The 26,157-nt window shown below is 36.0% G+C and overlaps 1 protein-coding gene across 4 annotated transcripts in view; it reads right to left on the bottom strand.

The window, feature by feature from the left end:
• TASOR (transcription activation suppressor) overlaps positions 1 to 24,100 on the bottom strand; it is a 53,339-nt gene extending 29,239 nt beyond the window's left edge. For all 4 annotated transcript variants that reach the window (XM_069560642.1, XM_069560640.1, XM_069560644.1 and 1 more), the window contains exons 1-11: positions 22,122 to 24,100; positions 14,053 to 14,198; positions 11,903 to 11,995; positions 11,044 to 11,116; positions 10,446 to 10,537; positions 9,825 to 9,986; positions 8,398 to 8,522; positions 7,117 to 7,148; positions 6,274 to 6,379; positions 5,371 to 5,474; positions 5,187 to 5,290 (exon numbers count right to left, since the gene is read on the bottom strand). In XM_069560642.1, the coding sequence (XP_069416743.1) occupies positions 5,187 to 5,290; positions 5,371 to 5,474; positions 6,274 to 6,379; positions 7,117 to 7,148; positions 8,398 to 8,522; positions 9,825 to 9,986; positions 10,446 to 10,537; positions 11,044 to 11,116; positions 11,903 to 11,995; positions 14,053 to 14,198; positions 22,122 to 22,734 (1,650 nt within the window). In that variant the 5' untranslated portion in view covers positions 22,735 to 24,100. The remainder of the gene's footprint in view (positions 1 to 5,186; positions 5,291 to 5,370; positions 5,475 to 6,273; positions 6,380 to 7,116; positions 7,149 to 8,397; positions 8,523 to 9,824; positions 9,987 to 10,445; positions 10,538 to 11,043; positions 11,117 to 11,902; positions 11,996 to 14,052; positions 14,199 to 22,121) is intronic.
• Between the last annotated feature and the right edge of the window lie 2,057 nt (positions 24,101 to 26,157).

Genomic DNA, 26,157 nt, shown 5'->3' with positions numbered 1-26,157 from the left:
TGAAAGCCAATGCTTTATAATAAATCTCTTTCTATCTGTATACAGTTGACACCTGAACAATGTGGGGGTTAGGGGAACCAACCCCCAAGCACTTGAAAAATATGCATATGACTTTATAGCTGGCCCTCTAAGTCCACAGTTCTGCATCTGCAGATCCAAGCAACCATGGATGATGCAGTACCGTAGTACATATTTAATGAAAAAATTTGCACACAAGTAGACTTGCATAGTTTAAACCAAAGTTGTTAAAAGTATCAACTGTATGTCCTATCAGTTCTGTTCCTCTGGTGTAACTCTAATACACCATGTAACCATCTCAATAAATAAATACAGAAGAATTCAATAAAATTCAAAACCCACTGGTTAAAAAATAAAGAAGGAAAAACATTAATAAAGGTAACTATGAAAAACCTACTGCAAAGTCCCAATCTAATGGTTAATGTTAAAAGTGTTCTTCTGAAGATCAAGAAGATAAGAATGCCTACAGTAATCACTTCTATTCAACATCATACTAGAGATCCTAGATCAGAGAGGGGAAAAAAAAATGGTGCTCCTGGAAAGTGAAACATACAGAGCAATCTCAAAGAATGAACAAAAAAGAACAAATTCAAATTTCATATACTGATCTGACATAAATATTATTTTTGTACATAAATATCAATTACATTTCTAAATACACAATAAAATGTACTGAAATGGAAAATACTGTTTACAACAGCATCAAAAAAGCAAAATGTCTGGTGATAAAATAAAAAATGAGCAAGACTTATATTCAGAAAATTATAAAATTCTGTTAAAAGAATACCCTTATGAGAGAAGATTAAGACCATATTACATGGATATGGTCTTTGTTCATGGACAAGACTGTATCACAAAGATGTCAATCCTCTTGAATTTGACCTACCGATTTAATACAATTCCAATTTTTAAATTCCAATGGGGATTTGTTTTTGTGGGGAGTGGTGAGGAACTAACAAGCTTATTCTAAGATTTTTTGAAAAAAGTAAAAAACCAATTCTTAAATTTTGGGGGGAAGAAAAAAAAAGCTCAATCTCAAATAGTAAAACACTCCAAAAACAATGAAAAAAGTGGGCAATTTACCCTATCTGATATCAAGACTTCTTAGTGGAGAGAGGCTGGACTATTCAGTAAATGGTTCAGGAACAACTTGTTAGATTCATATTGGGGGAAAAAATGAGATTGGATTCCTTTTGTGTCTTGTATCACACAAAAGTTTAAAAATATATATATATTTTTAAAAGTTATGTATCAGATGCCTATTAGAATGATCTTGCAATTTTTTGAAAAATACAAATGCCCAGATATTGCTTTTTTTCCTCCAGATATTTTTCTAATGAGCAGTTATGTTTAAAAACACCTGGACTATATGATTATCTTTTACTTTTTACCTAGTTTCATTTTTTTCTGTTTCATATTCAGTGTTCCCATTTCATTTAGTTTGTTTTCCAATTTCCCTCTTTTTTTGATGTTCTTTCTCGGGCCTTTATCTAGTAGAAAAACTTTTGTATACAAGTATATAAATAATATATATAATATATATATTCAACAAAATTTAAGAATTTTTGCCTAACAAAAAATTTATGACATTTTGATTCCACTTGTTTGACTTAGTATGAATAGAATGCTAGATTTCTAATAAAAAATTAACCAGATACGCAACAAGCAACAAAGGTTTAATGTATAGCATAGGGAACTATAGTCAGTATCTTATAAAAACCTATAATGGAAAATAATTTCAAAAATAATATATGTGTATATGTATAACTGAATCACTTTGCTGTGCTCCTGGAACACTGTAAGTCAACTATACTTCAATAAAATACATATATATTAAGAAAAAAAAAGCTAAGTGCCAAGGGAAAAATTGTAACACATGCAAAAAAATGTAGGATAATAGTATCTATAAGATCTAGGAGCAAGGAAAAGATTTCTTAAACAAGTCACTAAGAGTACTTAACATTTAGATAGACAAATTCAATCACATTACAGTTATAAACATCTGTTCTCCAAAACACACTGTGAATAAAGTAGAAAGGCAAGTGTAAATTATGAAAAAAAAAAAAAATTACAGCACACAGCTGAGTATTAGTGCCCAAAATAAATCTGAAAACTCCTCAAATTAATAACACAAGCCACTCTATACTGGAATATAATCTGCAAAAAATACTGAATCACTATCCTATATAACTGAAACTAGCACAATACTGTAAATAACCATACTAAAAACCACAAGACACTGAAAAGGAAAAATTGGCAATGGAATATTAAAAGACATTTAAAGTCTGACTATATCAAGTAATTATGATGATATGAGTTAACGGGAACTTGTTGGTACTGAAGGTATAAACTGGTACAACCACTTAAAATAAGATGCATTATTTTGTAAAGCCAGTCGTATGTTATGATTCAGTAATTCTACTTCTAAATAATACATCTAATATACTAAATGTATACCTGAGAGAAAATTACCCTGTACACATAAACCAAGAGACTCAAAATATTCCTATCAGAGACAATATTCAAATTTAGGAACATTTCTCTCATATTTTTTCTTATACTAAAGTCAAATTTAAGAAATTTGACCTCACTGTGTTGTACACCTGAAACTAACACAACATTATAAATCAAGTATACTTCAATAACTTTCTTTAAAAAAGAGTTAATTTTACTGACCATCAACTGAAAGAGAGTTTAGTATTTTACTTATAAATATCCCTGTGGGAAAATACAACTTTCCTGAATTCTGTGTCCCTGCAAAAAGCCCTAGCCTTCTGACATGCAGAAATGTATATAGAGAATGTCTGTTTTCATTTCTTCCAGAAATATTACACTCTTCACACATTTTAAGAATTACATCTATAGACAATTACCTAGTTAACTACTCTGATCCAAAATGATACATTTCTCCTATCTCCCTAAAAGTGCTAAGTGAGCACACAAAAGTTTACAATACAGATTAGTTTCCTAGGTTAAGTCCCAAGGCACCTGGAAAAAAGAGCTATCTCCTTAGGTATTTAGGTCCAAGAGGGCTAACTGGCCCCAGAAGAGATTTTATTCACCAAAGGTTGGAGTTAACATTCATTACATTTTCAAGGATATCTTTTCAGGACAGAAGGGAAATAGCTGCCTCCTTCCCTTTATGAAGGAAAAATCATCTCACCCCTTGCCTATGGAGTGTCCAACTACTTGCATAGAGTAACTGACCAGAGTCTGGATGCATTGCCCTAAGGGTATGAAATAGAGCAAAGGAGAGCCAACACATGTATTACCTACTATGAGGTGTTCACTAAATTTCTCTGATCCAGAATATCTCCTGTATGTACTCAGGATAAAATTATTTAGAACCCAAGAGTCCCTAATGTACCTTCCATTATTACGACAACTATGAAGGATATAGCTATAATTAGAATAATTCCCAAAGGGGCTTGCAGGAAAGGGGGGAGCTATACAAAATGTCAGTTCATTAGATTCATGTGGTGTATCCTTATGGAATGCCTGTGCCTTCTAAGACAGAGGATCTTACTTTACTTTTTGATTCTGGGAAGACCCAGTCCTCCACAAACCTAACCTTATACTTGCTCAGGTGAAGAACAAAATGCTAGTATCCTTCCTATCCTGATTTTCACTATTAGGCACTAAACAGATGTTGTATTTTTGTGATAAACTCCTCACTGTCGAGATTCACAATATGCATTCTACGAAATTCAAGAAGTGAACAGATTTGGATAAGTCAATATTCCATTATATCCAAACCTACTACCTAAACTTTCACTTAATGAACTCAGGAACTGAATAGATTTTGATCATGAGGAATACTTGTATCACAGATGAGCTTGGGGGGGGGGGGGGGTAGGGGGATAAGAAACACAAAGATAAATGTAAATGGATGTCCATATATATGTAAATGTGCATATGTGTGTTCAAAGATGCCTAACCTACAGGTTTATAGCTGGTCTCAAAGAGTTATTGCTAATAAGTTTACAAACTCTGCCTATAAGTTCTGTATATAATTTGACCTATAAACAACGGATTGATTAAGCAAACGTATAACCATATAATGAAATTCTATGTAGTCAACTATAAAGTTGCAAGTTCTAAAAAAAAATCACTGATACAACTTTCCATTTGACTGCTGGGAAACCGAGGCTCAAAAAATGAGGAGTAAAAAGACAACTGCTGATACTTGTGCAAAAAAACTTCTATTCCTCGCTACTAGAAATGTCCCTTAAACATTTGAACACAAGCTCACCTACCTCATGTTAACAGAAATCCTGGAATAATAACCACTCTTTTTCTGCAATCACCTCCTCTCCTTCAACTAACCTACACATAGTAGCATCACATAACCATTTTCTATTCATTTCTGAATCCATCACAGTCTGATGCCTGAACTAGTAATCCCTCCACCCAAACTCAATATACTCAATATGCACTAAATTAGATACTACTACCTAGTAAATACCCATTAAATTGATTTCTTCCTTATCCTTTCTCATCACACCTACCATTACTCTAAATGGTAGTTTCCTACCTCATCTCCCCTTTCAATTCATTCTCTACAGAGAAACCTAAGTAAAATTTCAAAACACAGCTCTGATCACATTACATACATAATCAAAATTTCATCCCATTCTTTAAAATCTATTTCTATAGTATCAAGTCCAAATGTACAAACATTTGAGCACAACACAGCCCCCTACACACTTTTCTAGCCCTATTTTCTACCACTTTACCCTCTAATATTTTTATACTTTCAACCTCATCAAGGGCCTTGTTCTTTCTCAATCTTCAAATACAGCACAGTCTCTATTGAAACAAATGAGTAACTCCATTCACCACATAATCCAGGAAAATAGTCTGTCTCATTCTTCACCAAACTATATACCCTGCATAAAAATAGGATAATAAGTACTTGCTGAATATCACAGTCACAAAACACAATCAAGATACTTCATGGAAAAGACTAGTCTATAGAGGATCTAGTGTCACGGCTAAAAAAGAACGGCACCAAAGGCCACAATAAAACACTTTTAACCAAATGGCAGCAACAGAGACTTCGTGGTATTTTCAGAGGCAAAAATGAAATAAACTGAAATATTATCATAATCACTTATTAATATGCACATTTCTAAGGAAGGAGGAACATCTGAAAACCTTTAACTCACAAGTTTCTCCTTCTCTAGTTTCTGGAGCAAACTCTCCATGTTACTTCCAATCCTTGTCTTTTCTACAACTTCATAAAGGCTGCAATACATTCCATTCTTCAAAACTGACATAAGAAAAAATACACAGTTAGTATTCAAATCAAGTCTGCTTCTTATACACTGTAATAAAATTAAATTGCTCTACCTTCATTTGGACCAAAGTAAGTTTCTTTATAAAATAGTGCTGGAGGGATTTTCTGTTTCAGTTGATCCATACTCATAACTGTTTCAACATCTAACTTCTCAGGACTGAAAGAAAATTGAAAAGGCTTATTTGCCTTATCTGCATTTTTAACTCTAGTAATATTCTCTCTCAATCACTCTCTCAGACACATACATCTGGATGGAATACAGATGAGCATATTTATTAATATCATACTTGATATTTGATATGTGAAGTTCACACGTATATACGGGTAGCTAAATAGCCCAGCAATATTACCAACCTTCTTTCTTTAAGCCAGAAGCTAATACCAATTTTATCAGCCACAAGGGATAAAAATAAAAAGTTGTCATTTTATTAAAGGCAATTCAAGTATGAACAGTTAAACTGCTCTTCTACCATTTATGAGGGCCCATAACATTTACTGTGGTGTAGCAAAAGATCATTTTAAATCTTTCTATTCCAACTTATGTTGCAAAGGACTGAAAACAGCCTATAAATTTTAACTAAACTCACCACATCAAGCTGTTTTCAGTCTATCATGTTCAAATTGCTAAATAAAAAAATATATCTACTTAGGACAAAACTTTGAAAAATCACTTTTAATATTTAAATCACTAAGAAAAAGTTTTATGCCATGAATGTATATAACTATTTAGCCTATCTGCAAATCAAAACAGAAAAGTAGAGAGCTTTTTTTAACCCAAGTTTCCAAGTTATCAAATCAATCTTTTTTTAAAAAAACAAATCAGTATTTATATTTAAGTTCTTATGGATCAAAGTAAAAGTTAAATGTAAGAAAAACAAAAATAAATTTTAAATGTAAGTAAGAACTGAATAATTAGCAACTAATATTGCTACTTTCTTACAATACAACATACTTACAGCTTGACAGGCAAAAAAGCACGAGTGGCTGACCTCAGAGAAATATAACACAAAAGCTTTCCTTTATTTAAAAGCTGTCCTTTCCACAACGTGTAGTTAAATTTATCTAAATAAAAAGAATAATGACACAACTCAGACTCTCGGCAGCCCAGAAACAAAGACATGTTTACTAGATATAAGGGGAAAAATAATCCAGAAACACAGTTTAAGTAGATCACCAAAAAAAAAGTCTTGACATTTCTATTTACAGAGAATTCAAACAATTGGATTTTTGTTTTGGGTATCTCTTTTCATACAAAATTATTCCAGATGAAAAAGATAAATTTATTTGCCTACATGTCCTCCTATCAGAATGCTTAGGAGCAGTACAGTACAAGACAGTACAGTAATGCCCTCCTCTTTCCTCCTAAGGAGAGGACACTAAATCCAGTCAACTATATGAACTCCACACAACGTCATCTAGGTTCCACTTGCGTTCTTTCCATTGTGTAGAAACTTGCAGATAGAAAATGTCAATATTGCTTTTAATCTTCTCTTTAATTCTAAATCTCTGATGAAATTAATACTGAAGTCTGAGTTGTGAAGCCTGTTTTATTTTTTTTACCTTTATCAATCAAAGCATTACAATTCTTTGGACTATTCACAGTACCAGCAGATTCTCAAAGGAGACCATATGTTTGGATGACAAAGTGTCAATGCTACATCTTAACATGGCCTCGAGTTTTTCCATACTTTGCAGAGTCTCATTCATTATAAAAATAAACAAAGCATTTAATTCATTTTTTTACTCAACATAATTCTTCTGATTTATAAAACTAAAGGAAAGAAATACAAGAATCTTACCTGCGTTTCTATCTGCATTAAAGCTGTTAGATCTACAAATAAATTTTTAAAAAGAAAAGAGAAATATTACTGATTGCTAACAACATGAAAGTTAACATTCAGGCCTTGTTAGAAATGCTATTTTTAATGGCATACTGTACAAAAAAATTAAATCCTTCCCTCCAAGTATGAAAAACAAATGACTTATTATAACATTTAATAAACCCAAGTCTACGTGGAAAAATCAGAATTACTTCCTTGCCTCAAAAATTTTTCCAAAAATACCCATCAGGAGAGAATCTAGTCCTTCAAAGTCTCTGTCAATTACTTGATTATGGTGACGAGATTTGAAGAAACAGCCTCAATCATATTTAAACATGTTCATCGTTTAATAAATATTTACTGAGTGTAAGTGTCAGTCACTCAGTTGTGCCCAACTCTTTGCGACCCCATGGACTGCAGCCCACCAGGCTCCTCTGTCCACGAGATTTCCCAGGCAAGGATACTGGAGTGGGTCGCCATTTCCTTCTCCAGGGGATCTTCCCAACCCAGGGATCAAACCCGGGTCTCCTGCACTGCAGGCAAATTCTTTACCGACTGAGCGACAAGGGAAGCCCAAAATATTTAGTAAGCTTCTGTTATTTACTAGGCTTCTATTATTTATTAGGCACAGTTCTGGATAACAGAATTATAGGGAGGAACAAAACCCTTGCCTTCACAGAGCTTATAGTCGCATAAGGAAGACAGAAAACAGTCAAAAAGTAAACGTACAGTTTGCCAGAGGATGATCATTTTGCGCTCCGCAAACAAGAAAAGCCACTGCAACAAGTTCATGCACCTCAGCTGCAGAGTTGCTTGCAGCAACTACTGTACAGCAACGAGACCCAGAGCAGCGACCCCCCCCCCCCCCCCCGCCAAAATGCATTTGAGGGAATCCCTGGCAGTCCAGTGGTTAGGACTCTGAACTTTCACTGCCGAGGGCCAGGGTTTGATCCCTGCTCGGAGAACTAAGATCCCTCAGGCAGTGTGCCAGCCAAAAACAAAACAAAAAACGGCACTGACACCAACTACACAAATTTTCAATATCAGGAAAAAAAGGTTAATCGATGAGGTTTTAGTAAATTTTAGTTTTTATTTCCAGACATCTGTCTTTCTAATTTAATTCTTAGAAGTTGTCATGAACAATCCTGTATTTAATGAATTTCAATAGAAGCAAACAAAATGGAAAGTGCTCCTCCTAACTCAGCAGTGTAGGATACGTGCGACAGATTCTAAATGACATGTAAGATTCACAAGTCTTACCTTGATGAAGGTACGAACTTCTGAGTTTGAATATCGTCTTTATAAGCAAAAGACACAACTGCATATGGACACACGTGTCTTGGTCTTCGCCTTGGCTCATCAAAGACATACTCATAAAAATAATACTAAAAATAAGAAAACAGTTACCTCTCTTAAGAAGGCAAGAATTAGAGTGGCATGTTATATTTATCTGAGGAACACAATATAACTGAAGTATCTCTAACGGAAAGTTATCTTTAAGCACTGCCTGTCAATTTATTTAAAATAATTTATACTTTATATTAATTTCATAATATAAAAATATCATATACACACACGCACACATATTGTATGTATATATGTATCTCAAATGCCAGGATACTAAAAAAGTTTACTTCTGAAGAGCTGACCACTGGGAATGTGCAACAAATCTCCTCAAAAAAATGTAACAAATGGGGCATAACCTCCAAGTCAGCTCACAAAAGCCATTGATATGGAAATAAAACAGTAAAAACACAATCTCAAGCAAACCTACCACTATGCTCATTATTTCAAAGGAAAAACAGATTCTTGACTCCAGCCAGACAAGGCAGTACAGGGAAGGTGGTAGATTACAAACACAGCTGACAGCACTGCTATTGCCCAGAAGGCAATGCAATGCCTTAGTCTAGATGATTTTGGGGAATACAATTTCTGCTAAAAGGTCTTTTACCCACAGAGATTCTTCAAAAACAAAGGAGAAAGTATAAACTTTTTAAATGTAAATAAAGTAAAACATCAAAGGAAGAGAGAAAAAAAAAGAGAACATTTCCAGGGAGGTTAGCACCACCACTTTTATACACAATCCCTCTAGATATACACGTTTTTTTTAAAAAAAGAGTAACATTTCTTTTAGTCAAATACTATATAAAACCATGAGTGATATCAAATATTATACTTTTAGGCATGTATAGTTTACTGTAAATCAATTATATCTGAATAAAGCTAAAAAATGAACTGCTTGAATTTCAGAAAAATACTAATAAAAATAGAATCTATCAAATCAGTGACACAAAGTGACAATTAAGGTAATGCAGGGGGCGCTAACTTTCCCTTAAAGGTTGGGTAGTATTTTATCAGACAGGAATTTTCAGGCCATGAGAAACCAAGGCTCTAAGATGAAATGGGATCGCTGAGGGCAGTAACCATACAAAACAGGCTGGAGGTCAATCTACAAGCAGGGAGAACTAGCAAGGCTAAGGAATCTGACTATCACCCTGAGGAGGACCACTGTACGTTTCCGAGCTGTCTTGGAAACACTGAACAAACAGCAGTGTGAATCACTGAACGATGGCAGTGCTAAGTCTAGACTAAAGTGGTGGCAGAGGGAACTGAAAGGGAGATATTTCAAAGTATTTAGTGACAAACTGATATGAGGTCATAACACTTAAGTGGATCCAGGCACCTACCTGAGTGAGCTCATAGGCTCTGTAAGCCAGAAGTGATGTAATTCTATTAACATTCTTCGACACATGACATTCATGCTTTGGTGTTGGGTCCGAAGCACTTTTATTTAATACAGATTCTGAACTTTTTACACCCATGGGGTCATATACGCTCTTTATTTTACCCTAAAATAGAGAAAATCTTTCACGTCCATCAAAACTTTATCATTGACTGTATGACATTAATATGATAGTGTACCTCTGAATACAGATCACTTATAAGTTTTTTTCTTTAATACTTGGTAATAAAGTAATAGCCAAAACTTTTTACTAATATCAAAGCAGTAAGAAAAAGTTACCCTGCTCCAGAAAAAAGTTTTGAATTTGTTTAATACAAGGAAATAAAAACTTTCTTCACAACACTCTTCACTTGCTTAAGTGATATTATCAACGTATTTCCCTCTTTCATTCTTTTCGTTGGAAAGGAAAGCTAACTTTAAGGTTCAGTAATTCAGATTAAAGATGGCAAACTTCTCTCAAAAGTATCTTATATACCAAACACAAGCAAGTAGTGGCTTTTAATCAATCTTATAATCCAAATCAAATGTTATCTTTGATATATTGAAATATAAAAGTCATAATTACCTTCATTATTTTAAAAATAACCACATCACCCACTGCCCCAGCTTCCAAAGGATTAGCTTGTAGTAAATCAGCATACCTAGAAAGATAGACACCTAGTAAAGAGACAAATGAAAGAATTATTAAGACATAAGTATAAAAAGTCCAAATGCTTAACCTAAGTATTACAAATATATAATATTCTAAGAGATAAAATTATGAGATATTTTAAGATTATAATAAGAGATAAAGAGATAATTACAAGAGATAAAAGGTATCACACGGTAAAAAAAAAAATGTAGTGACTGTAAAGATAGCTGATATTGAACCAAAGCAAAAATAAAACCAGAAAAAACATTAAACTAATCAGATTTCTCAGAATCACTAGGACTAGACTAAGACATTAAAAGAAAAAAAGATAACCCTGGTTCAATTGGAAGTATGCAAAATCAGAAACAAAGGATAAAACTGGTTTTACAGTGCAGAACCTGAAACTAGTCTCTCTTTCTGGGAACATGACAAAGCATACATGAATTTAACTTTTAGGACTGCAGCAAAACTAGATAATATACTTTGAAGGGCAATTTAGGAGTAGGTATATGGAAAAAGAACAAAAGATTACCCATGGAAGGATTGCCAAGAATTGTTATTTTGGACTGGCCCACCTGTAGTCCTTTTTCACATATGCTCTGAACCTAAATAAACAAAACATGTCATCTTGCAGTCACATTACATTAAAAATGTGAAAAGATAGTCTATAAACTCGTTTTAAGTAAAATCCAAGCTTCTAAACTATATTTTACATTAGAGAAATTATATATGCTAGTTTACTCATAACAACTAAATATCAATGTAAAACTGGTTTACATTTCCAATGTAACCATAGTTGAAATCTATTTTTTGTTTATGCCAAGTCGGACAGATACTCAGAATTCAAGACATTCCTAATATATAAACATTCCCTTTTAGGGAGAATTAGAATTGGCAAAATATTTGAGAGACAGTAACTCCATCTAAACATCAAAGGAGAAAAAATAGTTCTCAGCACATATAATCAGCAATATAGAAGATAATCTACTTTTTTTGGTCTTTATTTTTAATAAGAGGATAATTGCTTTACAATATAGTGTTAGTTTCTGCCATACATCATGATGAATAAACCACAGGTATACATATGCCCCCTCCCTCTCAAATCTCCCTCCCACCTCCCACCTGATAATCTACTTTAATAAAAGGAAAAGTATTTATTATCAAGCACATTTGGGGGGGGGGGGGAATAGCTCTGATCAAAGAAAAAAATGAACATATCTGAAAAACAAATCACAAAACAATGAAATACTTTTCGTTACTAAATCACTTTTTCCATTTATAGATCAACAAATTGTTAGTTTATAAAAATCAAGTGTACTGAATAATTGCAAATTTAGTAACCTACAATGCAAACATTTTCCAATTATTTTTTATAAAATGAGTTCACTTACTTTATACCGATCAACCATCAGAAATGCATAGGATTCTGAAAGTTCCTTATCTAAACGACCATCAAACTTCAGTTCTCTTCGCTTTTCTGTAAACTAAATGAAATTAAATCTGTAACAATGCCTTAGCACATGCCTATGTTGTTCAAGTGAAGAGTTTCAGGAATTTTATTTCTCAGCAATTCCAGATCAGCACTTCCTTGGTGGTCCAGTCATTAGGACTCTGCACTTCCACTGCTGGGCACCCAATTATGATCCCTGGTCCGGCAACCAAGATCCCACAAGCTGTGACGCACAGCAAAAAAATGTCAAACCTACCAAAATGGAAATTATCTTTTCTCTCCCTGAAATTTCTACACTTCATTTTTTCATTATAATTGGCTCTTTAGCCTCAAAATATAGTCAAATAAGCCTGTAGTGCTGAACAATTTTAACTAAAATTCTATTAAAATCTTACCACACTTTTTTTTAAAGCTGCAGTGGTTCTTCAATGCTGCCACGGGCTTTTTCTCGTTGTGGCGAGCAGGGGCTACTCTCCTAGTGGAACTTCTCACTGCAGTGGCTTCTCCTATCGCAGAGCACAGGCTCTAGGGCACTCAGGCTTCGGGAGCTGTGGCTCTCCAGCTCTAGAGCAGCTCCACAGTTGCGGCACATGGGTTTAGCTGCCTCATGGCATGTATGATCCTTCTGTACAAGGGATCGAACCTGTGTCCCTCTGCACTGGCAGGCTGATTTTTAACCACTGGACCACCAGGAAGTCCCTCCCATAGATTTTTAAGTTCATATTTTGATTATCTTTGGATTTCTTGTTTTATCTGACATGGTGCATAGCATATAGTTGTTGCTTTCATTGCTGAGTGGTGTCTGATTCTTTGTGACTACATGGACTGTAGTCCACCAGGCTTCTCTGTCCATGGGATTTCCCAGGCAAGAATACTGGAGAGGGCTGCCATTTCCTTCTCCAGGGGATCTTCTTGACCCAGGGAGCGAACAGACGTCTCCTTCATTAACATGCAGATTATTTAACACTGAGCCACCAGGGATGACCCATTGCATATAGTAGGTGGCTTAATAAATCTTTGTTTAATGACCAACTTCTAGACTATAAACTCAATTAGAACAAGGAAACATGTTTCATTTCTTTGCAACTCAGTGCCAAGTACATAAGCCATGCTCCATACCATAAGAGTGACTTGATCTAAGTACATCTGAACTGTAAGTCACCCTGAACTGCTAGCATTCACTTTTAGACACATATAGATATGCAGCCTGAACTGAACAGATTGACATGCAATATTCAGGCTATTATTGATCTTCAATAATATAACGAAGTTTTAGACTAAATTTTCATATAAATTAACAAATACCCTATCATACCATGAAACCACATCAAACTACCACGGTTTTAATTTCCTCTGGGAGCCAGTAACATTTAGCTACTTTAGGGATCCTTTCAAAGTTAAATACTGATAGCACTGGATTAACCAATTTTAAAAGTATAAAATTAATAGCATTTCATGTACATCAGAAAGCAGTATACACATCAAATGTTTCCAAACATGCCATTTGTATTAACTCCAAGATTATTATGGCTTTTCCTAAACCAAAACTCAAACAGTATTCTAATTTGTACATGAAACTTTAATTCACTATCTAAAAGGCTCAAATACTTCCCTTTGTTCTCACTTTCTCACTAAGAATTTCTACTAATGATATTAAATTAAATTCAATTACCTGGCAATAATTAAGGGAAAAATTAAACATATCCTAAAAATAAATGCACATTTCATTAACCTTGGAACTTAAGACACAACACACTCTTTGAGATTGCACTTAACATGTGCCTGAAAGATCAAAAAGCCTTCTGATGAATTTACAATGAAGCCATTAAACAGTAAGTTATCACTATGCTTAAGATTCATTTTTAGTAAAGGAAGTTATTTTATACAATAACAATACATTAATTTAACACACAGATAAATGCAGTGCAATATCAACAGTGTTTAGGGGAAAAAACGCATCATTTAAACCTGTTTCTCCCTTTCGTAATTTGGCTTTCCTAAGAACTTCAGCTTTTTTAAAAAAAGTAAAACAAATACCAGGCTATTAACTGGTTCTGAAGAATCTTACAAAAGGCACAATCTAAAACATACCTCCTTTTCCAAAAGTTCGTTATGTATCAAGCAAGCACGCCTGTAGTTAAAATTTGCTACTGAAGTTGGTTCAAGGTAAGATGAGTGGAGAATATTTAAAACATCTTCAAATTCCCGAGAGCCTGGAGTTAATGGCTGAAAAAGTGCTAAAATGAAAAACAAGTTTTAATTTTAAAATTCCATCTTAAAAGTAGTTTCTTATATTTTTGTGGCTTTTATATAATTTATCAATATAGTGAAAAAAATTATCAGGGCTATCTTATTTTGTGAAGTGCAAAAGACAGTTAATTGAAGAAAAAGTCTAGCTGCCTATTACTTGGGTGTTTTGTGACATGTAAAAGAAATACTGATTAATTCATTGAAGAAAAAAACTCTATAGGAATGTGCATCTGGCATCACACATGCAGAAAAGGAAGTTATAATTTGGCAAAACTTAGCAGATGCTACACTAGGCAACTGAACTACTTAAAGACGCCTGTGTATATTATTCATAAGAAGCTGTGCATAAACTCAAATTAACTCAACTCTTAGTTTATATTACACTTAAGTAGTATGTCTAGGACCATTTATTTCAGCAAATTAAATGCTTACGCCATAAGTAAAAGCATAAAAACACTTAAGCCATTTAGGTGTCTATAGAATAAAATTATTCTATCTGGTTTTTAAAGCTAACGTTAGAATAACATGTTGCATCCATTAGCTTCTTGTATTACCAACATCAAGTGGGAGGATATTTACTATGAAAACTTGGTGAAATGGAAAGATGTGGGACTTTGGAGTCAAACCTGGACACAAATATCAGCTCTAGTATTTACTCTCACTTATTTGTGAGACCCCAAGCAAACCAACTTAACCAAGTAAGCTCATTACTTTCTTCAGTAAAAAGAACTCAAGCTATCCTAATAACCACTACAATGCCATACACCCATATAAGACAACACTTGGAAAAGCTCTAAGCACAGCATCTGGTGCAAAGTAAGATGGTTAAGTTTTTATTCCCCACTTGGCCAACTACTACACACTCCTTTTAATTTTAAAAAATACTTAAATATTCAATCTGTTCTTTAATCAGGAGCCTAATAACCTCAAATTTCCACCTTGTGGATGAAATAATGTGACTTATAAACTTCAAACATCAAGTGTACATATATATACACATTTTCCCAAAACCCAAAATAACCACTTTCATTGTTATTCACAGATGTTATATGCTGTAACCTTAATTTCTTTCAAGATACTACTTATAAAGAATCAATAAATGTCAATCAAAATACCTTTAGGCCACTACTGGAAACAGTGTTCCACTTGTACTAAAGAGTACAAAAGAGTACTAAAGAGTAGCTGTTTCTACTGTATTCTCTATTCACTTATTAAGCCTTAAAGGACGTAACATCAAAGGATATATCCATTCATTTACCAAACAATGTATATATTACAAAAGTTTCTGTAAAAGCAGTAGCTTTCAATGAGAGAATGTGTGCAAAACAAACGATTCCTAGTACTTCAGAATTACACACTAAAGAAGTGACGGGTGGGTATAAAATCAACATTACTTATAATAATGCAACAAAGACACCAGGAGTAGATGGTGGGGGGCGGGGGAGACAACACTCAAAAAGAACTATTACATACAAAACTGTCCTATAATCAAATTTATACCAGATGGATATACTCAATAATCTGTTCACTGCAAGCTCCATGAGAGAAAGAACTATAACTGCCTTGTTCATTCCCTTTACTTGGGGCACTGGCCCCAAGTTGAATGAATGAGGAAGTGAGTTAAAAAAAAAAAAGAAAATTTGTCAAGATTTTTTCTTATACTAAATACAAATATGTTCTAAACTACCAAAATATCATTGTTGTCATTGTAAATTAGGTCTCACAAACTGAACAATTCAGTGATTTATAAAGCACAATGAAAGCTCAAAAAATGGCGAGAAATCCATTCTCTCAATTCAAATCTGTTTTACAGAATGTTGTAGGAGAAAATGTTTTATCTTTGGGTCTATCCCCAACTAAACTGGAAAAACTTGTGAGGGAAAACAGCATGTGGAGTAGTTTTTACAGGCTTTCACATCCAAAATAACCCAAGCATAATTTTTAAAGATGGATTTTATACATGATTGATTATGTTTCTAAACTAACAAGTGCCTTCAGGTATCTAAAAATGTGACCAAAAGAATATCAAGTGGCTTTAAATTTCTATGATATTTTACTAATCTACATAAAATTATTTTTTTAGTTAGATATTACAACACTATTTCCACCATCAATCTAACCAAAAGTGAAAGATATCAGTTAAACCATAAAAATGTATATAGAAATTAACTCTCAAATCACTCTCTTAAAAGTACTTAACATTTGCTTCATTCCAAAGCAATGTCCTAGAGTCACCTCAAATGTACTCAAATAGTCTGCCAATGTGAAAACACTTGTGAATTTTTTTTTTAATAGAAAAAGGTGCAAGATTTTAGGTCTAACAAAAAATACTTATATCGTAAGTATTTCAAATATCTCAACTGGCTTTTGTAGTTAGGCTAGAGTTATAATTTCTAATTTTTATTCCCAATTATCACTTTCTAGGAGAATAAAATTTTGCTGTTAACTATTTTTAAAGATTTCAAGTCAATGTGCTAGTAATGGTAGTTCAGAAATATAAAATGTTCTGAAAGAACATTCCCTGGTGGTCTATTTGTCCTTAATAACCACTGAGGCATGTATATGATCAACACATCCTGTAAATTCTTTTAAAGAAAACATAGATGTGGTAGTATCATCATCTGAGGCAATAATAAATCTATGACTACCCAAATGGGAAACACTTTATATATTAATCACCCATTTCACATAAGGAAGTCAGTATCCCATATAATATTCTCCAGATTCTGACAATTTTTGAGTCTAACCATTAACGGCTCATTATTCCTTTTCAAGTATGTACTAATGGCTTTATATACATTATCTCATTTAATCACCAAAACCACCCTATGAAGTTCAATATGGCTATTTCACAAATGAAACTGAGCTAACACTTAACTTGGCCCAAGGTTAATATATGAATAGGGTAGGTGGAATTCAAAATAGTCTCCCTAGCTGCAAACCTGTATCCTGAATTGTAAGTAAAAGAAAAGATGTAAATGGGTATATAAAAGGTGAAACCAATCATTCCAAGAGCTGGAAAAACAGAATTATTTCTTTATTTAGATCAAGAAATTGTATTAGCTATATGGATATTAGCTATAAGAAAAAAAGAATTTGATATCTAGCATGTTCTTTCTACCCTCTTTTGTCTACTTTTAAATCTTATTTCTTAATATTTTTCTCATTTAATGCATGTAACAGGGTCAAAAGCCATAACTAACACCCTTTTTTTGGTTTATAAAGGTTAACTAACAGCAGTCATAATTCTTCTAGACATTAAGGAATACATAATTTTGCTCATATGCAGGCTTTCCAACAAATCTGTTATCAGAAAGATAAGTTACTGAGTTGACTTCTGATATTAACAAGGTTTCCTCTACCGACAAAACAGATTATGTGTTTCACCATTTCTTTTCCCCTCCTTTCTGGCCACACCACATGGCATGCAGGATCTTAACTTCCCAACCAGGAATTGAACCTGTGCCCCCTGCAGTGGATGCAGTGTCTTAAGCACTGAATCACCAGGGAAGTCCCTTTTATAGATGTGTTTTTATGGGATTCAAGGCAAGAGTTAGAAAGGTACTTGGAGATATAGAAGTCAAATAAGGAAACTGATTGTACCATCAAATCAGAACTAGAATATTTTATATTACTTGCAATATACAAAACATATTAAACATACTAAGAATTCAATGTTAAATTTAACTGAACAGACATAAAATTAAGATCCAATAGCTTTGTTCCTCAGCCAAAGAAACATTTTTCCTCAACTTTTATTAACTTATTTCGTATCAATGCCAATCTTTGTGTTTGTATTGATTATGTGAATGTAAAAAAATATATATAGATATATAGATATATACACACACCTAAGTGTAAAAACAAGCTAAACTTTTAAAATAAGATGGACCAATATTACAAAAATATACCAATGGAAAATATAAAATATACATTTCAACTTACAGTAATTCATGGAAGAAAAGGAAATAAGAGTAGGCTGGCAATCACATTGGTCTGCAATTCTCTCTGAATCCATCTCTGATGTCTACTAATGACTAAAATACAATGAATATCCATTTGTTCCTCACAACATTTTAAAAGTCACTTTTCTCCAGTCTATTACTACAGACATAATACTGCAGGAATGGATGATTCATCTCTAAATCACAATTGACACACTAAGTATAGAATTAAGAATGAACATTCTAGAATTCTAGAGATAAGAAACATGAAACTTGACCTTTTTGGACTGGGGAATATGTCAGAGTTTACCTCCATTACTTAGAATTTGTATGCTCCTATCAAATGTTTTATGTGGATGACTGAATTCTGCCTATACTTTACTGCTCAGATTTACTTCTACCTATGGAAACCTATGGTACTTGGAACCAAGTCATTCATATAAAACTTAAAAATGTCATGCAAATTTCCTTAAGACACTTAATCCCAAAGTCTTCAAAAACATAATTCCAAATTTTGTGGGAAAAGATGGGGATTTGGGAGAAGAACTGGTCATTAATTCTCCTAAACTAGACCGGTATGGACACAAATGCATGAGATCATTTAGTTTGTGATGCACCGGCAAGAGATGCAGGTGCATGAGCGCAGCTAATCTTGTTCCCTACATAAAGCACTAACCAATAAACATTTTCCAGAACGTCAATCATCACTACATCACTTCCCAAGAACTTTGAATAGAAAAATTATGTCAATTACTGATTTTGAGGACTTACACTACTAGATTCTAGAGTAAAAGAAGGCAACAGTGAAACACTCACTGAGGAAATCCAATTCCACAATTTGGCAAAATGTAACAGTGCCTCCTTACAGTGCAGAGAGTAGCCTGTCCAGTAAGTAAAAAGAATTAACAAATAATCATAAAGTAAAATTTTACTCTAGTCAACAGATCATTTATCTGTCAGTACTGATTACATGTATTAACTTTATAATGAACATAATTTGTCAATCTGAAAATTTCCCAGGATGAAGACATACTAAACATCACTAAATTTAATAGTTGTTAATTTAAAAAAAAAAAACATAATTTTTCTATAATGAAAAAGAAAAGTATTTTATGCCTAGGTTCAAACTCCAATTCCACCTTTTACTAGCTGTGTGACCTTGGACAAGTTATTTACCTCAGTAGTGCACTTTCCTCATCTGTAAAATGGGAATATCACTTACCACATAGGATTACTTAATTAACACATATAAACTGCTTAGAACAGTGCCTACAACTTACTAAGCACTATGAAGTGTTTGCATTATTATCACTTAATTAGAATGGCAGTATTTTGGATGTTCTCCTACTGTGATGACCGAGAAAAGGCAAGTTCTACTTACAAAAGTTTGTCTTTAAGCTACCAAGAAGTCCTAATCTTTATTTTTACTGGAAAAGCAGTCACAAGCAAAGTCCTGCCATATTAAAATAGGAATGCAACAGAATCCTTGATACAGAAAAGTTCAAGAGGTATACAGGGACTTCCCTGGTGGTCCAGTGGCTAAAACTACAGGCTCCCAATGCTGGGGGCCTGGGTTCGATTCCTGGTCAGGGAAATAGATCCCACATACTGCAACTAAGAGTTCACATGCTACAACTAAGAGCTGCCACAGCCAAACAGATAAATATTTTTAAAAATTTTTAAAAAAGAGGTATCTCATATTCATGATAAAAGACTCAGATGACCAGCATGAACACCTAGCCAAATTCTATACACAAGTGTTACCTTTCAAGTCTTCCAAGAGGGTATTATTTGGGGATCAAGTGGGAAACTAGCAGAACCTGCTGAACTGTTTCTGATAAAGCTGTTTTTAAATGAAAAGTTGAATTTTTCTATGAAATTCCATCACCAAGTATTAACTCCCTTCACGTTGGGCAGGATGAAGTCCACGATGGTAATTAAGTTTTAAAAGCTCTATTTAAATTTCTATTGCACTATTTGAACAGCTGCTGCTCAGTGTAAAACTATTTACATAAGTTAAAAATCATTCATTTTCATTAAACATGAAAAAAGTTTACGTTATATTTTCCTTACCAAAACCTTCCAGAGAGGAGAAAGGTAACAGCCTCTGCCTCTAAGTGAAAATGGAAAATACCAATTTTCCCCAAGGGAGCATGAGACTCTGGGGAGAAAATGAGGTTTTATACTTCTTAATTCCTCAAGTATATCTTTTAGTGTGTTCCAATGAAATCTATTTTAGAGCAGCCTCTGGACATATTAAAAAAAAAACCATACACACACTAGCCAACAGTTCCTAGTGCCATCCCACATTTCAAACAGAACAGGGGTTTTAGGCCAATTTTCTGGTCCTATGAGAAGTTAAAATGAGGTACATCATGCCTTATGTTTTGGTTAAAACTTTTTAGAAAACGGACTGCAAAACTGTTATCAAGCTAAAAAAAATTTAAAAAGGAAAAAGTTCAAGCTGCTATTTCAACGTTACAATCAAAAGCCCATCTAAATCTACTCTTAACCTATTCTCTACCAATTTATAATTTAGGCTGAAATATAATTTTCCTCATATTGACTATACATCTTAACTAAATAAACCAAAAGAATTGATGGATCCTGACCCTTAAAGAATCCTCTTGAACCCTGACATCTATTACATTAACTCAAAAGATATTTCTAGAAACAGTCCTCATGCTAGCGGACTTAACTTCATCTTTCTCAGCCTGGTTTCTCACACCAAGAATTCCCTTGGCGTTCTCATCCAAACAGAAATTAACAACTTGACTTTTTTGTCCGTATCTTACTGACAAAAGGCTACCAATTTCAGTTGTGCAAATGTAGCGGTTGTGCACGTGCAGACAGGAAGCACATGCTTCATTCAAGATTCTCTTTACCAAGACTCAAGCTACAAATAAAAAACGTTTCCTACAAATAAGAAAATTCCTATTACTTTTCAAAGTAAATCTGAAAAACGGAACCACGCACTAAAACAGGAAAAAAAAACAACCGTGCTTTAAATTGACTAAATCCAGGCAGAGGACCCCAAATCACTGGATGGTCAAAAATTGTATTCTAAAAACAGAAAATGGTAATTTCCTCGATGAGAAAGGTGTCACAGTATGGCATAAAATTTTAGAAACGTAATGCTGTTAATACGTTGTTAATGTAACTTCCCATTTTTGTTCCACGAACCAGACTGGATCTCTCAAAATTTTTTTTCCTGAAGTTCTCTCATTTGCAAAATCAAGTCGGTGACTCTTGGGCAAAAGACCTCTGTTTTTTTCATAGGGAAATTACTGCACCAAGAACCTACCTTCCCCATCTTTTCAGATACAACAAAAAACAAACTAAGGCTTGGATTTAAAAAGAGCCCTATCTAGCGCTTCAAAAACAGGGCGGGGGACAAAAAAACTACATGGAAATGAAGTGTGATGGAAAAAGGCAGTGTGCATGAATCACATCTAACGGAGATTTCTAAACAAGGGAAGACGCTGACATCGATCAAATTTCAAGTAGACATAGAGCTGAAGAATTTCCACAGGGAGAAGCACTTGTGGTCCTCGCAATGCAATGGCCTTGGAGAAAGCCCCAGAATCCATGGCCACGGGTTATTTCCACATTGAGACGTCTCAGAAGCATCTTTAGAGGAGGACACATCAGCTTCTCTGCCTTCAGGGGCTGGGAAGGAGGGGCGCCGAGCACCATCTTTCCTCTCTGGGAGCTGCAGCCTTACGGACAAGCTTCGAAACGGCTACTTCCAACTTCCACGGGGAGAGGGGGAGCAGGGAGCGTGATTCCACCGCTTTCCTCTCGCACCAAGCGCAGCAGCTGGGCGGCCGAGGCTGAGGGGAGAGGCGGCTGGCGCTGCATGCGTGTTTACGTGTCTCGGATGGGTGTGGGAAGGAGACAGAGAGGTTCTAATGAAAAGATGGAGGGGAGAGAGAAAGAGGGGTTGGGAAAGAGGGGAAGCACCACCTTTCTTTTCTCTGCTCTTCCTGGGGATCTGAAAACTCCTCCTAATGGGTCTTTCGGGCTCTTCGGGGCCTTTGGGCAGTGCAGCCGCGCCCGCCTCAGAGGAGTCCTGAGGCTGCTCGTGGCAGAGGCTCGGGGCGGCCTCGGAAGCCGCGGTCTCCTCAGGCCCGGCGCCGCCGCCGGGCTCCGCGATGCTGAGGCCGCCGCCATTTTGTGGGGAGGACTCAAGCTCCGGAAGCGTCTGCTTCATCTCGTCGTCTCCGCCGCCGCCGCCACTTTCCCAGTTCGCGTCCGTCGGCGGAGAGACCTCCGCCTCCGCAGCAGTCGCCATCTCGCCGGCGTGAGGAGCTCCGGGAAGCTTCGGCCGACAAGGTCGACGGGGGTGGGGGGAAGGGGCGGCAGGCCGGCCTCGCCGCCAAGCTGCTCTCAGCCCACCGACCCCCTTCCCCCCGTGGCCGCGGGCCGCTATCCCCGCCCAGCAGCCTCTCGGGGGCCCTAAAGCGGGCGCCCCAACCGTGCCTCCCGGCCCCGGGAGCCGCTCCTCGCTCGGGCAGTTCTTCAGCCGGCCCCCGCCACTCAACGTGCTGGCGTCGGGGCCTGGAGGGGGCGGGGCCATCACGGAGCGCTCCACCAATGAAGACGCGGCGCCCGCCTCCGCGGGTGCGGATAGACGGCGCCAGCGGGCGGAGTCTCGGAGCGCCGGAGCCCGCCAAAAGGGGCAACCGCAACGCCCGACGAGTACCTCGACGCCGCTCCCGGCTGCGGGTTAGGTTGGTCTCATGGCGAGCTGCGAGATCCCGGAGCGCGTTCGGCCAGTGCTGCAGGCGAGGGAGGCGTGCTGTGCCAAGTCCTGGGAACGCAGGCGTCGCCTCTTTCCGGGCAAGATTACCTCTCTTCTCCGCGCACGACTTGCATCGGCCAGAACCGAATAGAGGCAGTGGTTGTGGGATGATTCCGGCTTTGTGAAATATTTGCATGCATATATAAAGGCTTGAAGTGGTGATATGATAGTGACTGCAGCGATAAGAGCCTGAAAGCCACGGGGGCCCGCTTCAGTGACCTGTTATTCCCACTGGATCTTACATTTTTACAACAGATTACTCCCACCCACCCCCCTATTTTTATCTATAAGGGTTAGAAAAGGTGGCACGCCTCCAGCAAGCTGTAAATTCCTTGGTCCTTTGATTTGACTTCACAGCCTAATGTTAACAGGATTTGGTTCTGGGGAGCTTGAGAAGGGCTGCCGGCTTTTAGATTTTCCATTGCTGTTTCAGTTTTCCTATAGCTAGTGTATATTAAAGAAAAATACAAACATTTGCAGCTACGTTAAAAGATATACAGCAAGCGATCGTTTTACCTTAAAACAACTAGACAGTCAAGTTAGAAGACCTTTTAAATAGCTTTGGCTGGTTAGGTTGAAACTATTTGGGCCATGGTGAATACAGAAATTATTTCTTACATTCTTTCTATATGCTAGGCACTGTACCTAGCGATTTATGTATACTATGTACATTAAATCCTCACAACAGATGTTAGGAAGATGCTATTATGCACTATTTAAAATAAGTGTTGCAGTTAGGAGTATGGGATTAATAGAAACACACTTGGCAGCTCAGAGGTTTAAAGCGTCTGCCTGTAATGCGGGAGACCTGGGTTCGATCCCTGGGTCGGGAAGATCCCCTGGAGAAGGAAATGGCAACCCACTCCAGTACTCTTGCCTGGAGAATCCCAGGGAAGGAGGAGCCTGGTAGGCTACAGTCCATGGGGTCACAAAGAGCCGGACACGACTGAGCGACTTCACTTTCACTATATATATCAAATAGATAAACAAGAAGTATTTACTGTATAGCACATGGAATTCAATATCTTGTAACCTATTAGAGAAGAATCTGTAAATCAACTACAGTTCATTTACTACAGTTGTAAATCAACTATATAGATAGATAAAATGTTGCAAGACAGAACAAATTTTAATAAAGTGAGAATCTGAAGCCAGGTCTATTTAGCTCTAAATAAAGTACTAGCCCTTGCCTTTTTTTTTTTTTTTAAACTTTTAACTGGAGGATAATTACTTTACAATATTCTATTGGTTTCTGCCATACATAAAAATGAATCAGCCATAGGTATACTTATGTCCCCTCCCTCTTGAACAACCCTCCCACTGCCTGCTTCTCTTAAGATCTAATATTCACAGCAGCTCTAGAGGTATCTTTATGCATTTTATATATGGAGAAATGAGGATTGACATTTTGCTCCATCTCCAAGCAGTAGGATCAGCATTGGGACCCATATCTCTATGCTCAAACTCCAGGTGTTGACTGACTAAATGTTTAATGATAATAAAACCCTGGGCCTTGCCGGTGGCTGCTGCTAAAAGAGCATTCCTAAGGACAATAGCAAAATTGGATTCCAATGTCCTGTGATAAATATATCTGTTTCACAGCTTATAAGAAAAGCTGCTCATGACTTGCCCAGCCTATTTGAATAAGCTCAGTATATCATAGGAAAGTGAGTATAATATAAAACAATTATTCTTCTTCATAAATAGTTAATGTAAAAACATTTTAAAATACCGATAAAAATACTAGGGCCAAGCTGACACAAAAATGCTATGTTATTTTAAGTTAAAAGTTGCCCTCGAAGTTGGGAAGAAAAGGCTTTACTTGATAGTAGAGGCTGCAGGAGATCAGAAACTCAGGTGTTAGGATCTCTAAAAGGTAATTGTGTTGTTGATTCATTAATGTGAAGTCGCTCAGTTGTATCTGACTCCTTGAGACCCCGTGGACTATAGCCCACCAGGCCCCTCCATCCACGGGATTTTCTAGGCAAGAGTACTGGAGTGGGGTGCCATTTCCTTCTCCAAGGGATCTTCCCAACCCAGGGATTGAACCCAGGTCTCCCACATTGCACGCAGATTCTTTACTATCTGAGCCACCAGGAAGCCATATGCATATATCAATAGATACTCAGTATGTCCATGGGGCTGGGGGGTTAAGGGTAATACCAGTAATATATAAGGTTCTGAAGCAAGAGCTACCAAAGGTTAAAAGACATTAAATCTACATTGTCCCCTACCCTCAGTAACAGACAAAACACCACCGCAGAAATAAACTAGAGAATGGTGAGGTAGTATATAACTAAATATGCAGGGACCACAATTGCCATTTTACATTGAAAACAGAAAAAAAAAAAAAAATCCAGTTCAACTCTTCATTTTAAAAATAGGAGGGACTTCCCTGGTGGTCCAGTGTCTTAAGATTCCGCACTCCCAACGCAGGGGCCCTGCTTCCATCCCTGGTCAGGGAATCAGATGAATGCCATAACTAAAAGATCTCTCAGGTTACAACACAGACCTGGCCCAGTGCAGCCAAATAAAACAGCTTTTAAAAATGCACCACTCAACTAAAAAAAAAATACATTTTTGAAAGAAGGGAGAAGGGGAGAAATACATTAGGATTTCAGGATTTAAATATTCACACTATATAAAACAGATAACCAACAAGGATCAACTGTATAGCCAGGGAACTATACTCAGTATCTTATAATAATTTATCATGGAAAAGAAATCTAAAGTGTATGTATATACATACATATATGTGTATATACACATACACACACACATATATAGCTGAATCACTTTGCAATATACCAGAAACTAACATAACAATGCAAATCAAAAACATTTCAATATAAATTTTTAATTAAAACATTAAAAATATATATATAGAAAATCATGCTGGAAGCTGTTGTTATTACCCAATATTTCAACCAAGAGTGCAACAGCAGTATCTTAAAAATCATCCAGAAAGCCCACACAGAGATTCTAGAAGGATCCCTATGTTTCAGAACAGAGGAATTAGAAACTCCCTGATGCTGATCAAATCAACTAGTTTTATAGTTACAGAATTCACACATAAAAACAAAAGCATTAATAACAATACCTTTGAAGTGAACAAAGCCACTAAAAAGATTTGATTGTAATAGCAGTGTTTAACATTTGTAAACAATTTCATGTTTTGTTTCCAGGTAAAAGATGCTA

Source organism: Ovis canadensis, chromosome 19 (assembly GCF_042477335.2).
Source record: "Ovis canadensis isolate MfBH-ARS-UI-01 breed Bighorn chromosome 19, ARS-UI_OviCan_v2, whole genome shotgun sequence".
Taxonomy (NCBI): domain Eukaryota; kingdom Metazoa; phylum Chordata; class Mammalia; order Artiodactyla; family Bovidae; genus Ovis; species Ovis canadensis.
This window is presented reverse-complemented; position numbering and strand designations above follow the sequence as displayed.